Source organism: Antrostomus carolinensis, unplaced genomic scaffold (assembly GCF_000700745.2).
Source record: "Antrostomus carolinensis isolate BGI_N321 unplaced genomic scaffold, ASM70074v2 scaffold11046, whole genome shotgun sequence".
Classification (NCBI taxonomy): Eukaryota; Metazoa; Chordata; class Aves; order Caprimulgiformes; family Caprimulgidae; genus Antrostomus; species Antrostomus carolinensis.
This window is the reverse complement of record NW_010319801.1, coordinates 49,798-66,678: the sequence shown is the minus strand read 5'-3', so window position 1 is coordinate 66,678 and position 16,881 is coordinate 49,798. Positions and strand designations below refer to the sequence as shown.

The following is a 16,881-nucleotide window of genomic DNA, read 5'->3' as shown; positions in this document are numbered from 1 at the left end:
TAGAGTCCTGCAAAGATTACACATAAACTTCTGCAAAGGCATGTATATGAATAGCTATACTAAAGTGACCTATGCAGTCATGAAAAACTGAAGCATCTCACAAAATTGCATGTGAGAAGTAGACACAGGCATTCTAGAAAATAATGGTCTTTACCAGGACAGTATAATTCATTTTTCTGCAAATAGTCCTTCCCCTCCACCCCATTTAGAAAGCCTAGAAGATTAAATTAAATGAAGAGGAGTTCAAAGGTAAGGACATAAAAGCCATTTTTTTACCACAAATTGTCCCCTCTGACCTCAATGGCAAGTGACATTTTGGACCTATTATGCTAAAATCTCTGCAGGAACCAAGCCACTCTGTGAACTAAGAACACTGCCAAGTATTTTCTCATTTTCAGTACAATAAACTTTCTATATTAGCCTCCTCCAAATTTAACCATTATATCTACTACATTAAATCTGTCTTTTTAAAAAGTTATTTATATTAATATATCTATTTTCTGTATGTACAGACTATTTTCTGTACGAACAGATATTGCATTATAATGTCTGTTGTCTCTATTATCAGTTATTGCAATTTCTTGTTTGAAAGTGCAACATTTCACGCTTTATTGTCTCTTCCAGAGGATTTAAAAAATCTTAAGAAATATTTGACCTAGTACTAAATATTTTACCTGGGGGGTCAAAACCTTAAAAAAACTGCTTTAAACTGTGACTATTCTGCCCCTGTGCTATATAAGTATTATTGAAAAGCAGTGAATTTTTTAGAAACCCTTTTTACTGAAAAAAGGAAAACTATTTCTGACACTTTTACAAATCCTTGCTGCAGTTTTAACAGGATCCTTAAAGATGATTTAAGAGATGAGGGTTGGAGCACCTCTCCTGTGAGGACAGGCTGAAAGAGTTGGGGCTGTTCAGCCTGGAAAAAGAGAAGGCTCCGGGGAGATCTTATAGTGGCCTTCCAGTACCTGAAAGGGGCTACAAGCAGGCTGGGGAAGGACTTTTTACAAGCGCAGGTAGTGATAGAACAAGGGGTAATGGCTCTAAACTGAAAGAGGGCAGGTTTAGATTAGATATGAGGAAGAAATTCTTCACTGCGAGGGTGGTCAGACACCGGAACAGGTTGCCCAGAGAAGTTGTGGATGCCCCCTCCCTGGAAGTGTTCAAGGCCACGTTAGGTGAGGCTTTGAGCAACCTGGTCTAGTGGAAGGTGTCCCTGCTCATAGCAGGGGGGTTGTAGCTAGATGATCTTTAAGGTCCCTTCCAACCCAAACCATTCTATGATTCTATGATTTTTTTTTTTTTCTTCTATAGTGGTGCTGAGTGAATAGTAGCTAGAACTTTGAAAATATACCAAATTTCTCATCTGGCAGAGCACCAAACTAAAAAAAAAAAAAAATCCTAACAAAGCAAAACTAAAAACAAAATTGAGGGATAGACTTTCTTAAAAAGCAGATGGAATGTGAGATGGTTTATCTGTCACTGCTCCACTAAGCTCCACTAAGATCTGAGAACCTGAGATGCCTGACAGGCCATGAGGATACCTGCTGTAGGTATCTCACATGGGTGACTAGGACAGAAAGAAAGTGAAGATAGAGAGAGAAAATACTGGATGAACAAGTGACACAAGCAAGGCCATGTAGTTACACTGGCATTATTAGGGTCTAATGTTGAAGTCTACAAGACTCCTGTCAGAGCTCCTAATAGAGTACCGCCATTCTCCTTAGTAGTACACATGCTTTTAAATGCCCCAGAAAACACTAAAATAATACTTAGAGCTATTTTATTTGGCAATCAGCACGCTATTCAACACTGTGTTTTGAAAAACCTTGAAATACCAAAGCAGAATAGCAAAGACACCATGATCAGTAGAAAGTTCTGAGGAAAAAACTTTCTTTCCCCCTTTAGACTTTTGAATGTCTTTTGCCTCAATTTTTTTTATTTTGTTGTTGTTTGTTCTCTTTGCATGTTCTATTTAATAAGACTAATGTGGTTGGGTGGGGACATGAATGGCACTGAAAAGAACAAAGTGGACATTTTAGATGGAATTAAAAAGGAAGTGGATTTTGGGGGAGACTGTAAATAAAAGTGAGATTATTATTGATTTTTAAATTATGACAGGGGCTTGTGCTTAGTGGCTTTGTAAAAAAAAACAAAAAACAAACAAACAAAAAAAACAACCCCAAAACCAAACCAAACAAACATTAAAATTTAGGCTTAAAATTAAATATGCAATACTACCAGGAATTTAATGAGAAAAGTAGACTCAAATCCAACAGTTTATAAGAATTATCAGTGCCCTTTATGTGCAAATATACTAGATAAGCATAGTCACAAAATAAGTTGACCCTTTGGTTCTGATTCCTAAATTATTCCATGTAGACCTTGTAGGTCTACTCAAACAGCATGCAAATGCCCTCTCAGAGCTTTTTTTCCACCACAATATTTTGTTGTTGGTTGATGGTATGATATTGACCCAGTGATTACTGTCTGTAGTCACCGTCTGGCCCCAAACTCTTTTGCAATTTAAGCTATTTCTGCTTTTGAACCAGTTTCAAAGGGCTATGAGTAAGAAGATGCACAAAACTGCTATCCCTTCTGATCTCCTGATCTCTCTTAAGGGAATATCACATCTTCTCAGGTAATTGAATACAGGAATGCATCTGAGTAGTCTCAGATGGAAGGCAACAAGAATCCTTTCATCTGCTTGTCTATGTCCTAAATGTTTTTGCTTTTTTCCACTCTTTTTATTTAAAGTGTTAACTAGTATTTGTTTATAATTAGCTATGAATGTGCTTTCCAGTAACTTTCAAGTGGAGCCAGGTTTTTTTGGTGGGTTTTTTTTGACAGATACAATGCCTTTTCAATGAGTCATTACAGCTACATTGCTATAGTTTTGAGAATTTCTATTTACACTGAACAAAGATCGAAGGACATTTGGATGGTTTATCGGGTACATTCATGCTAAGAAAGCTTTGCAAGAGAAGAAAGCAGGATTTCTTCTGGGAATCCTAGCAAGAGTCTTCCATCCTTCTGTATTTCCTGTGACAAATTCGTAGAAGGTCATGACCATGAAGAATACCCACTCCCTCTCTCTCATTTTCAAAGATTTCCTTACATACATGAAAAAGTACATTTAAATACATAAATCTCAGACCCCAGTTTCTTGGAGATAATTGGGGACAGAACATCTAATATGCTGCACATTTTCCTAATTATGTTGTTCCAGCTTTTTCAACACCTATGATTTTAAACACAAACTTTTACATTGATTCCAACCAATTGCCATTCACAACGACTTTACACTCTCACACAACAGGAACAACTGAAATTATGTGCTAGCCCCATAGATTATGACCAAGATGTATGGAACCAAACCTTAAACTCTTAGTGAATACCTGAGCACTTAAAGTTGATCTTTTCTAAAAAGTTTTAAAGAAATTAAACAACAGCAAGCTGTATAAAAGGAGACTGATTTTTCAAATTAATAACTATATTAATTAATAATAACCACAAAAAAAAAAGTCAGCACAAGTCCTATCTACTCCTCATACATGCTGTGTTTCAAGATGTGAACTCTCTCTGCGTTTTGCTATTTGTGTCCTCTTTTGATCCATCTCAGGCAGCAGACTGGTAAGAAGATAGGCTATTTACCTTTCTTTGAAAGATGACATCTGCTGTCAGTTAAGTGGAGGCAGAAAGTGAGACCCAGATCCAATACTTTAAAAAAAAAAAAAACTCTCTCCATCATACTTACTCATGTGCATTCAGAGACTACTCACTATAACGTTGTCATGTCACATTCACAGAAATGCATTAGATTTCATGCGCAGCTTTGAGCTCCTCACTCCACGTTCCTTGCTACTGTTTCGAAATCCTACACTGCTCAAAGGTCTCAATCAGGTGAGGACTAGGCACTAAAAAGATGTGCAGTTACCTAGCACACTTCCTCTTATTTTTCCTTTTCCATCCCAAAAACTATTTGGTAAAATCAATGTTATTTGAACACATTTTGGGTTTTACTGGAGAAGAGATTTAAAATGTGAATTAATTCCACCCCGCACCTCACTGTTAAACAATCTACAAGGTTTTTGGTAATTTCAGTAATCTGCTGCATTTATTCAGAGTATTTTGGGGTGGGTGACTTGTATCATGCCATTATGACACTCAGCATTGATATCTTCCCAAGTTATGTCAAAAATATATTTTTTTATTCTACTACACTTGTGCTGTCTGCAATCATTATATTGATGTCTACAAAAATGACTGAATGAGGTACTGTGCCAAAGGCACAAACAGCTGCTAGTCCAAGTCTAAAGGTTTGGCCTTTTATGGACTTTGAGGCAAGGTGAGGCTAATTCAGTGAAGGCTGCTTAGTGTTGCAAATGCAACACAATCTGAATTAGGATTATTCTGTAATTATGCATGCCAATGGAGGTGCTGACATCTGAGGTAGGGACAAGTTTATACAATACTGATGTTAAACTATTTATTAGCATTAAGATGTCAGTGTGAGATTAAAAAAATACTTTCAGCACTCAAAGAACAAGTTTTAAAAGCTCTTTCAATAATCCAACAAAGAATACTAACATAAAAACGTAAACATTCATGGAATTAAATTGTTTAAATGTGAATTCCATCAGCCTTTGTTCTCATGACTTTATGTTGCTCACTCTTCATATCCCCTCAACATTGTCTTGTAAAATGAAAAAAAAAAAAAAAGATTTTGGTTTTTAATCTTGGTAATGAGTATATTTTGATAATAACATTTCAAGTTAATATCTCCACATAAATCTACCAACATTCAACGCCTTAACGTTCTCTGCATTTTTTAAAAATGGAAAACAAAAACATTTGTTTGTATATATCCTAATGGTGTTTTAGTCATATTTTCTCAAATTATATATAGAAAAATTATGAAATAGTGCTGTGTTCTCCCTTACATTAATCAAATTATAAAAGCAATATTTAAAGAAAATGGAATCTGCAAAATCAATCATTCTGGGTTAGGAAATGACTAAATTAAGACTACCCTAGCAGCATTAATTTTGCAAACATCTACAGTACTTCTGGAGCCAGGAACTAAACCCAGCCATCCAAGATTCAGTCTGATGCTTTAGTCTCATTCACAATCCATCATTTGATGATGCACAGCCTTTTGCTGTTTGACCTAAAAGAACAAGTCACAGCCAACTATCTGGTTTCAGCTACGGTGATAAATACAACACACTTTGTGATTTATACATTAATTTACTAACGGTTTGGAAACTGTATTCCTGAATACTCTTCCTGGCAAAAGAGGGAGATGGTTACAGACAGCTCACACAACAGCACAATTTTAGCATCTTTATTCTGCAAGATCATGAGGATATGGCTGGAATTTGGGTCTGGAGAAGAGTCTGGGTTCTTGGGGCCAGCAGAATGGAACCTGGGGCTGGCATTCACTAACAAGAGCAGAACTGCGGAATTTTGCAAAACAAGACTAGAAGAAGTCCAAGGTTGAATGGTTACCTTTTACTCTAAAACTTACAATCATACTGGAATTATTCCCAGTGCTTTTAGATAAACTAGCTATGTTTTTACTCCTCCTATAAACTATGCATTCTAGTGCTTAAATGTCCTACACCATAATGCTTTTTATAAAGTCTAAAACTAAATACATTGGTTTGGCTTCCGAGTATGATATCAGATGACTGAGATTTGAAGTTTGTGACGTTTGCACAATTTATAGAATCTCAGTGGAAAAGCTGTGATTCCAAGATATTGCCTCTTCCCATTTCCCAAACTGGACTTTTACTTTTCCGAGGGAGTGATGGTTGCTGCCTCCTATACAAGTTTCCTGCATTATCTGGCTGACAAGAATGCACAGCCGAGCTGGAGTCCCAATAGCAAACACCCAAAGACTGCTTTTCCCTGCAAAGTTAACCACAGTTAAAACCTGGGGACTGAGACTCATCTGGGGTCCATGCACACACGAGTCTTTCAACATGAGCTGGCTATCCTATCAAGCAGAGACAAGGTTAAAGGATTACCAACTGCTAATGAAATTCCTCTACAAATTGCATGATGATTAGCATCCTCACTATTAACCCACAGTTCCGTGTGTCATATTTCCCCCAGGAAAATAAGTGATTTCTGAAGCTTTCTAATCTGGTGGATGTGATCTCTGATGTATTTGTGTCTCCATCTATCCACAACTACATACAAAACAAAGGAGACAAGATTCCCAAATAGTGTTTCCCTTTGCAATCTCTCTTATTCAAACCGTGATAACTTGTGAGGAGTAACTCAAGGAGAGAAAACTTCAGTGACTATATACCCGATGTTAGAGACACAAACAGTACTTTTCAAATTCCTACAGTTTAGTCTGAATAACTTTTCATTGGAAAAGGATCATTGTTCTACTAAATTTCATGCTTCTATTTTATATTAGTAAAATATTGGAAACTCTTACAAAAATGGTTAGAAATATGTAAAAAACAAAACAATATAATTTTAAAAAGTCTTGTATTTCCTGACCATTTTTCTCCAATCTCTTTTTTTTTTAAAGTACCTCTTTTTTTTTCTTTTTCTTTTTTCCTTTTCTCTTTTTAAAACCTGTGGCTATGAAGAATTTCAGGAAAAAATTATGAACATTTGTGAAAACAAAAGAACCACATTATATACTCTGTGATTGATGATTTGCAGCATGTGGACCCAAAAAGAGAACAAAAAACACGGGAGAACAGAGGATTGCCTCAGAGGTTTTGAGGCACATAGACCCTCAGAAATCAAATGCATAAGATAAAGTGTGCTTGCAAATAGCCACTAAGCCAGCGTGGAGATGATAGGACAGGTAGTTTGATATTCTATTAAGTAGAAAGATCATTTTAAGAATGATCCTGAGTCTATCAGAAAAACGACTAGCATCCTTTCACTAATTTGCATATTTTAATGAATATGCTGATTATTTAGCCTATTGACTAGGCTGGAAAGGCAAATGCTGAACAGCCTCAATCACATACACCACTAGCATTTTCATCTAAAAAGTTACAACTCTGAATACATTCTTGTCTCTTCCCTTTCTTTATCTGTCAAATGAAATAATCTTTACAAGCTAGTAATATATAACCTTTCTTTGTCTCTAATAAATCTAATAAAAGGGTTAACACTAAAAAATATGTGTTATTAATACATCAATAGTAACAATCAGCTGGACTAGTTACAGTAACTTAATTCGAAGTTATATAACTGTGCCAGGCAGTAACTATTCTTATAAAGCAGTGTCTTTCTAACCCCTTGCCAAGGATATTTAATTTGATGTCCAAGTTTTCTTGCCTATGAGAAAACCATTTTCCATTTTAGCTGCTAGCAACAAGTATAAGTGAACATGTTGTAAATGTTGTAAACTAGTTACTTTGAACTTTTGGGTCGCATTATGCACACAAGTTATCTACTCTGAAAAAGCATCATATAAACATGCCAAATTACACAACTCTGTGAAAAATGCTTTTCATCTGAATTATAAGTTAAAACTTTTTCTGACTTTATAGAAACTGGAACTTGAAAAGATAAAAACCTAAAGCTTGATTTTTCTTCACCCAGAGCATATGTTATATAAACACAAATCTCCAAAAGGTGCCAAGAATTGTCCCTCTGTTTTTCTAAATGATCATGTGTGCAGTCTAGCTGAAAAGACTCATCGATTATGTCTACATAAACAACAAAAGCCCTTAGAAAAAATATCTAGATCAAAAGCCTGTCAAACACTGAACAGGAAAGAGAAATCCTGCTTTAAACATGGCCTCTTTCAAGTCTGAATTCAATCCCATGAAGTAAAAACAAAGGATTTCATAATGAAAGGTATTTAAAATTACTTTATTTTTGGAACTTAACCAGGGATTCTTTTTTCCTATATGTTAACCTTTGTCTTTCTTACATTGGGACAGAATTCTGCAAAATGTGTCTTACAGTTTTAAGGAAATGTAGAAATTGTTTAGTCACAGTCCACTCTGTTCACAATACACATTTCCAATTATTTTCATTAAAATGCAAAAGTTATATATTTACTGACATTATGGGTTTCTCCTTTTGTCAACCACCTGACAACATCCACTGTTAACATGGGAACATAGCAAAGTTCTTAATGGATGAGATGCATTTTTTTTTTCTTTTTTTTTTTCCCTCACTTTACTAAACTATAGACACATAATCAAGAAAGGAAATCACACATTCTTGCAAAAACAAAATACATTACTATATAGCTTATAGATAATTATGCTCTGGAAGTCATACTCAGAAATAATGAAGTATAATAAAGTATAGAGTCAGATACTTCTAGAAGTATAGTTTCTAAAAGAAGTGAAAGAAATTTAATAGATATATATCTGATTAAATATAATCCTCGTGTTTGATTTCCTACTCTGTTATTAAGGTCAATTTGCAAACATATGGCATGATTTACAGTATACCATTAGTGATCTCTTTCAGACAAACTTGTGATTTGATTGTCCCCTATCTATATATATAAATAATAATATAAACATAATGTAAAACACTTGTTACATGTTTAATCATGCCACTAATGTAACATTTATATGGTACATACATAATCAGAATCCAGTTTTAAAGCAGTTCGTACCTGCTACTGCAGGTTTAGCTAATAGATGTTTGTCTTAGAAAACATCAGTTCACATTTGATGGTTCAAAATAGTTGTTTTGCTCAATTTATTCACTGTAATTGAGAGTCCTATAGCATGGATCAGTATATACTAGAACATATGTACTCCACTTCTTATAATGTTCAGATAGATGGCCATCTTGAATATTCTAACCAAGAAGAGATAAAAGCATATCTGACTGGCCTCTCAAACATAATGTGCATTCGGTTATTAATGATTTCTATATGCGATAGCTCATTAACATAGCTCTAAGCTAACAAATTACTGACAGCTCCATTGAATCAGCAGTAGAAACTGATTTTTCAAATAACTTACCTGTTCAGGAGATAACAGGTCTGTCTTATATTATAAAATGCAATATCAAAGCAGAAGGAGCAGCAAAGCCGTCAAGGAAGTTAAAATTACGTTGGTGTACTCATCAGGCCATTGTCACCCTGATGCAGTGAATTCTAACTTGTATCAAAAAGTGAATTGGTCAATACAGAGTATTTTTCAGAGCAGTATTTAAAGAGATGCTCTGATATAGCGCTAGTTAAAAATCAAAGTTATCCTTACCTCCTATAGTCTTGCAAAAGAAGGGTCTAGTAAAGCATTGAAAGCATAGCCTATTCATTTTTAACGTCTTTTCCTTCTAGCACTCAGGATGCCAGTTCATCATGGATATTTCTAATGTATTTTCTCTTGCACTGTGTTCCACTAATCACATCCAAGTATTTCATATGGATTTGCCTTATATTTGGAAAACCTTTAACTACTTTTGCTATGCTTACTCCATGTTTTTGGCGCATACAAAAGAATTATCTCTTTGGAAAGAAGTTAATGAAACAGATCCAGCTTCAATAATTTTTCAAGGAACAAAGGTTGTAAAATTGTTTTTTGCTGGAATGTTGAACTTATCAGAAGATCACACACTCAACCCAACAGCATTTGTCTTTTCTGTCATGAAAAAGACAGTGAGTCACCTACAGTACAACAGAATCATTTTGCAAATCTTTTAGAACTGTGTGGCATCTGATTAAACTAAGCCACATCTTTCTATGATGCCAAAATAAACAGTCCCTTTCCCACAACGTATAAACACTGTTCCCATAACTTTCCTTTGAAATGTCATGAAAAGGTTAAGTGAAGTTTCATTATTTACCTTGACTAATGAATTGTTCCATGCTGTCTTTGAAAGGCTGGAGGTGCTCTTCTAGTGATAGCTGATAAACTTTTGCTGCTTCTGTCTCACATACTGAAATTAAAGTAACAGATTAGTTTAGGATGACACATCATAGTATGGACCTGCATACTTCAATAAAAGGCACACTTGAATTAATTAATAGCCAGTGAAACTGCTGGAATATGTGCCTCAAACACACTACTTCAAGTACAAACACCATGATAATATATTCAGGAACAATTATGTTCCTGGTCAAATGTTTGTGACCAAAATATACAGCTAACTTGGGGCCAGTGTTTTAGTTTAAATGAGTTGTAGCAAAAATTAACAAAAGTATTCAACTGTTTTGAAGGAGAAAGATAAATTTAAGGGGCTGAGATGTACGGGAACAAAATTACAAAGTTGGATCCCAGGCTGTGTTGATATACCTGGCCCCAGGTGACAGTGCTTGAATCAAAACAAATTTCAGATGCAAAATCTGCACCAAATAGCAGGAAGGACCTTAATTTAGTGAGTAAAGCCAGATGAGGGCTTAATACATGCTAAAACCACATGTGTAGTGAAGTGCCTTGCATTGTTTAAAAATAATAGTGCAAAATGATTAAAGTGAAAGAATATAGTTATGAGTATAGTTATCATGGTTTTAACTCTATGAGAGACCTTGAAGCAGGACAGCTTGCTTCTATTGCATTAGAGACCAGGAGAGAGAAGATGGAGACTGAGGCAGCCCTGACACAGGTTATTCATTGGTTTGGTGGTACCGTCATACTTCCATTAACTATCCAAGCTAATTTAGTTCAGAGCAACAAAAGACTTGATAATACTGCTTCAGGAGAATGTTAAGCTCCGATTTCTGTTACAGGAGAAATCTCTTCAGGCTGTGATAAGTTCCCATCATTCAAGAGAAATTAATACTGCTTGATACTGCCTCAAAATTTCCAGTAAAATTGCACACATTTAAAAAAATAAAAAAATTCCTTTTTTACTCTCCAGGGTTTCTTTCAGCAAAAATGGATTATTACTATGTCTTTAAATACATAAGACTAGTTAGACATTTTAAAAAAAAAAAAAAAAAGATTTTGAAGCAGCAGAATGTACAGTCATAATTATTTCCTTCAAATATAAATGATGTCTAGAATTGCATCAATCCAAATTTCTACAGATGAGAACTGTAGTCTACTTTTGCAGACTGGAAACAACAGGTAGCAGCCTTACATGTATCACCTTTATATGCTCCAAAAATGTGACTCTAATATTTGAAAGGGTCTTGGGGGTGGGGGGGGTGCGGGGGAAGGGAGACCTGGTAGGAAGTCATCTTATTCTTACTTCAGGAAGCATGAATTGGTGATCTGGTAAATAATATCTGTCTCTAGTTTATAGCAAGAAACTAATAATATATCCAAAAAAGCATGGCAGAGCAATTAAAGATAACATAGTTAAAGACAAAGATCGAAAGGTTCATTAATTTTTGCAAATGCTGGTCACCCAATCCACTGTACCTCTGTACTTAATCATTCAACCTAGAGTACCAAGAAGGTAAATATATATGATGGTAGTCACATCACTTTGTATTCTGTTAGCTATATAAATTGATTCACCTTTACTGTACTACACATCTGATCTGGTACATCTGGGGCAAATCTTTGGAGAAAGTAACTTCATATTTCACAGATGCTGGTTAACAATTTTTTCACATAGTTGGGAATATACCGAAGACAATTAGAGATATCATTTTTTTAAATGCACATATAAAGAAAAGCAGACTGATTTGAATAATTGGTAACTCCACACAAGTGGAGTAAAGCCAGGATGACAAAATTTTATTTATTTACTTATTTAGATTAGAGCAAAATAGAAATAAATACCAGCAGATTTTTAGGGGAAAAAAAATAACATGAATATATTTAATTGAACACGTAAACCTGCTTATAAAGCAATACTTCAAAATAAAAAAACCCCACAAACCTAAAATCCCCACAAATATAGTCATATGGACTATAATTTTTAAACAAATGTCAGTCAATACATGTGAAATATAGTAGGGGATCCAAATGACCACAAGTTTTCTTACAGCATATGATAGACAAAAAAATAGAGAAGCTATATACTGTTCTGCAAAGGAAGACATCCTGATGATGATGCACAGAATTTCAATTATTCTTTTCTCCTATCCAGAAGTGACAGAGCTGAAAGGTGCTATAGAACCTACCATAATATTTGATATCACTGAAATTCCATATCTTTTCCCAGAATATGGATTACATATTCTTCACAGAAGTACATTATACTCTCTTGAGTTAATATCTGCAGCTCATGAACTCCTGATCTCTCAGCTAATTTGAGAGAAGTATAGATCTTATGAAGATATATAACCACCAAAAATCTTAGCCTATACACATGCCAATAGCCTGAAGCAGTGCCTTTTCAAAGTCTATAAGGAAATGCAGGGATATACTAACCTTCATATTCAACTCTCTATGGAAAAGAAAAACATATATTATTGTCAGAATGAAATGTCTGTCCTTTAACCATTCAGCTACTGGAAGCTCTGCTGTGCTTGATTTGTCTGTACATGTATGTGGGCTGGGGGAAAGCGAGTGCAGTTAATGATATCTTTGTTTCTCCAGTTTTTGGTGAAGGCTTTTTCTTTTGTTCATTCTACCCCTCCTGTTAAAAGACTAAAATCAGTAGTGTTCAGAAGCATAATGGTTCAGGTCCATTTTTGTCCCTATTCCTGAATTGCAAACGATGTCCAAGTAATTTAAAATCCAAAAGAAAACACAGGAAAAAAAATCCCTTTTTAAAAATGCAGCATCCAACCTTTAAAAATACTACAAATTCTGTCACTATTGCCATACTGATATCAGTACTATGATGCTTAAAACAAACTAGTTCCTCAGACGCTTTCTTCATTAAAGAATCAACGGGCCTGTAAGCTCTTCCTAAGTTTCCCAGTTCTCCAGAGCACCAAGACTGAAATTGTGGTCTCCCTGCACAACCTGTTGGATATACCACTCATTTATCATGTTTTTAAATTTTTCACCAGAGTATAAAACCCTACTATTTGGACAAGATATTGTTATTCCTCACTGTAACTGAAGAAACTGAAGTGCTGATCATTTGAAAGGAACACCAAACACTAGACTGTTACCAGTAAAAACACAGGAAAAAAAATCCCTTTTTAAAAATGCAGCATCCAACCTTTAAAAATACTACAAATTCTGTCACTATTGCCATACTGATATCAGTACTATGATGCTTAAAACAAACTAGTTCCTCAGACGCTTTCTTCATTAAAGAATCAACGGGCCTGTAAGCTCTTCCTAAGTTTCCCAGTTCTCCAGAGCACCAAGACTGAAATTGTGGAAAAAAAATCCCTTTTTAAAAATGCAGCATCCAACCTTTAAAAATACTACAAATTCTGTCACTATTGCCATACTGATATCAGTACTATGATGCTTAAAACAAACTAGTTCCTCAGACGCTTTCTTCATTAAAGAATCAACGGGCCTGTAAGCTCTTCCTAAGTTTCCCAGTTCTCCAGAGCACCAAGACTGAAATTGTGGTCTCCCTGCACAACCTGTTGGATATACCACTCATTTATCATGTTTTTAAATTTTTCTGCCCAAATGAAAAAATAAGATACTGGATAAATGTTTGTGTCAGAAGAGTAATTAATAACTTCTAAGCAATGTGGAGGTTAAATATGAAAAAAAAAAAAAAAAAGTGAGAATACCTACAGTCTTCTATTTTTTTTTTTTTCCCCTCAGCTTCATACTCGAGCACATTTCTTTTCATGGAACAGCCTGGCTATGCACCCTAGATATGAAAGGAATAAGTCTGCAAAGGGTATCAGCTGTGATGAGTGTGTAAAAGTTTTGTCTGAAACAAAAAGTTGCCTCTTTTTTGATAACAGACTCAACACTTGCTCTCTTATAATCCCTATTCTCACAGGTTCAGTTATTCTCTCATTTTGGGAGATACGTACACAACTGAAAAATTTAGACAAAGCTAGTGTATTCCCAAGTTCAGTTTACTTTAAGCAGATTTTAAATTTTCTTATAATGAAAGAATTGAAAGATATTCAAGGCACCACAAATAAGAGACATGTAGGCAGTCACAAAAGCCAAGAACTAGGTAGAAGCTTATCTCACAACATGGAATTGCCCAAACAGGAATACAGATAAAAACTTTTTGATATTGCTTTGCAGCAAGGTAAAGTTTTCAGTTCCCTGTAGTCCCGAATGCCCAGTCCTCATGCACTGATCACACACCTTCCAAAGATCTCAGATCCTAAGCAGAAGTTGATGTGGTTAGAGACACCTCTTCTTCAAACGTCTATGTCAATTTTAACATATAAACAATATCTCAACAATGGAAAAGACCCATAGTCCATCTAATTTTGTCTCCTATGCAACATTGTATGCTGCAGAGGACTGTTTGTGATTTTCCAGAGAAGGAATACAAATGGATTCTTGTGGGAGGGCCTTCTAAGTTTTGGGCAATTCAAGCTGTTAGCTTTTTGCCCATACATACACAGATATCTCAAATATTCCTGATCAGGAAATTGATGTGAAAATCTGTGTTCAAAACCAGCTTAGAGATTTAAAAAAAACGCAATTCCAGCTGTATCCAGTATCTCAAGAATCTCATCATAACAGCCAATATGTATTAAGACACATCTATACAGAAAAGGAAAAGACAAGCCAAAAAACATTGTCTGCATTGTACTAACACTTTCAGCAAGCAATTCCGGTAAGTGATCTAAAATGCACCCAGTCTCAGTATCAAAAATAGTTGCTTTACTTTTTTAAAAAAGGAAAAAAAATTGTTTTCAAGATTCAGAATATCTATTTAATACAAGTTTTCCAACAGTTCTGTTGGATACTAAATTTTAGCCCTTGGAAGCACAAATCTCTTCTAATCCTAAAAAATGCTTTTTTGAACAAAATGTGTGAGCAGATGAACAGCTGCTCCTCAGGTCTACTATATTGTCTTTGGTCAGGATAATAATTGGCAGCATGATTTTTCTTTAAACACCCTCAAAACATAAAAAAATAAATAAATAAAAAAAACCCAAAAAACAAACCACACACACACACACAAAAAAAAAAAGAAAGCAGAACTGTGAATTATCTTGAATGAGTAATTAACAGATCCATTAGGCTGTTTTGGTTAACCACTTCTGAAACCACATACTTATCTATAGAAGTCATATAGGATTTAGGTGTATTTTCAAGACTGTTTAAGATACTTGAGAGCACATGTTGCATTGAGATTTGATAGACTATTTGTTTTCAAGTCTTTAACGAAGTTTTGAAATTATGTCCTTAATTTTCAGAGGTTCTCAGTACTCAGGCTCCCATAGGAGATGTGCCTGTGTTCTACTTGCCTGAAAAGAATATAGCAGCATAACCACTGTTTTCACAACTTGCTCAGTGCTTTCTGGATTCCTTACAGCTGCAACCTGTGACTTTAAAAGAAAGCTTAGACTTTACCAAAAGGAAACAATACTGGCCTCATCAAAAGACAAACTCTGATGAACTCTGCCACAAGTACAGAAAGAGCTCTTAATTTTCTTTTATTTATTTTTTTGGAATTGTAAAGACTTACACTAAGAACTGCTGAGTCTTCAAGGGCTTCCATAGACAGCTCCTTGTTTGGAGTTTTAAGGACAGTAAAATATGACTCACAGATTGACTGAAAGCCTGGCTTTAGTTTACATCTGGTTTAGGTTTAGGAGTCTGTAGGCTGCATAGCTGCAGCAATTAACCCTTTCAGTGACAGCTGAACAAACAGCTAGGATTTGTGAATGCACAGCTGTTAATGAGTAGGCAAAATAAAGATGTAATTTGATTAAAACAATGGCAGTCTCTATAATGGTAGACTGTACACATAACTGTAGGATTGACCAAAACCACTAATGTTGCTATATTATTTTGTTAATAATATAACAACATTATTGAGAGATTTGGCCTTCTATTATAAAAGACTGAAGGCATCTTTTCATCAGAATATGGATCTGTGGATCATACAAGAAAAAATAAAAGATCTATTTCTTAATTGTGAAAAATCTTCATTCCCATTTATATCAAAACTATTGACAGAGAATAACAAACACAGACACTTCAAAGTATCTTAAATCAGAAAGTTTTTGGTGAGGAAACCAATTCAAACTCTCCAAGAATACACTTTCTGTTTCGGTGTTCTCCCCTCCAGCTCCCTGCCTTCTTCTCTTCAAACAGCTTGGAACAGCAGTGTAGAAGTACATTAAAAAAATATTAGTTTTTTGAAACCTCTCAGGGTGGACTTAATTTCATCAAAGTTTAGCTATTTAAAAGACTGATTATAAGACTAGGCTCAAGATCTTTTCTCAGCACTCAAATTTAGGAGAGGACAATCAATTTTAGGAGAAAAATCTCTTCCTTTTCTGTCACCTGTAGAGGGTCTCTAAATGGCTTAGGCCACTTAACTTTAATAATTGAAGTTGAAATTAATACTGCTCCTTTTCCTGATCAAGAAGTGGCACTGAAACGTTGCCAAAGACTTAGCCCCATAATCAGAACTGTGATGGAAACAGAGCACTCTGTGAATATGAAAAGATATGAGGACATGTGTGTGTGAGACAGAGAGGATGACATGCAAATAGAATGGTGCATTTTTTTGGATTTTAGCCTGCAAACTTTAATATTACCTATGAAAGAACTAACAGCAAAGTAATCCATGCACCCCAGACACAGGTGGCCATGAAGAGGAAAATTTCACCCCAAACTACACCTCTACTGCACTCTTAGGGTTCGGGCTTCTTTCTAGGTGTTAGGAGCAACCATTACTGAGGCAACAGGAATGATTTGTCAAAATCTAAATAGAAAACTGTGTCAGAAAGAAATAGTAAGGAGTCAAAGCCTAACATGCCTACTACTATCCTGTCTCTCAGTCCCACATTGACATGAATCCCAAATTCAACTTTTAAGTCTTTCTATTGCACAATAGGGTACTTCCAAGGCCCTGATTTACACAGCAGGTATTAAACCTGAGAGCACATACCAGCTCTACAAC

At 35.2% G+C, this 16,881-nt stretch overlaps 1 protein-coding gene across 1 annotated transcript in view; it reads right to left on the bottom strand.

Moving 5' to 3' along the window:
• Positions 1 to 16,881, bottom strand: part of LOC104526051 (formin-2) — a gene marked incomplete at its 5' end in the record, with an annotated part of 89,859 nt that overhangs the window by 23,185 nt on the left and 49,793 nt on the right. Inside the window, one exon of the mRNA XM_010169391.1 lies at positions 9,802 to 9,894. Coding sequence (XP_010167693.1) covers positions 9,802 to 9,894 — 93 coding nt within the window. The remainder of the gene's footprint in view (positions 1 to 9,801; positions 9,895 to 16,881) is intronic.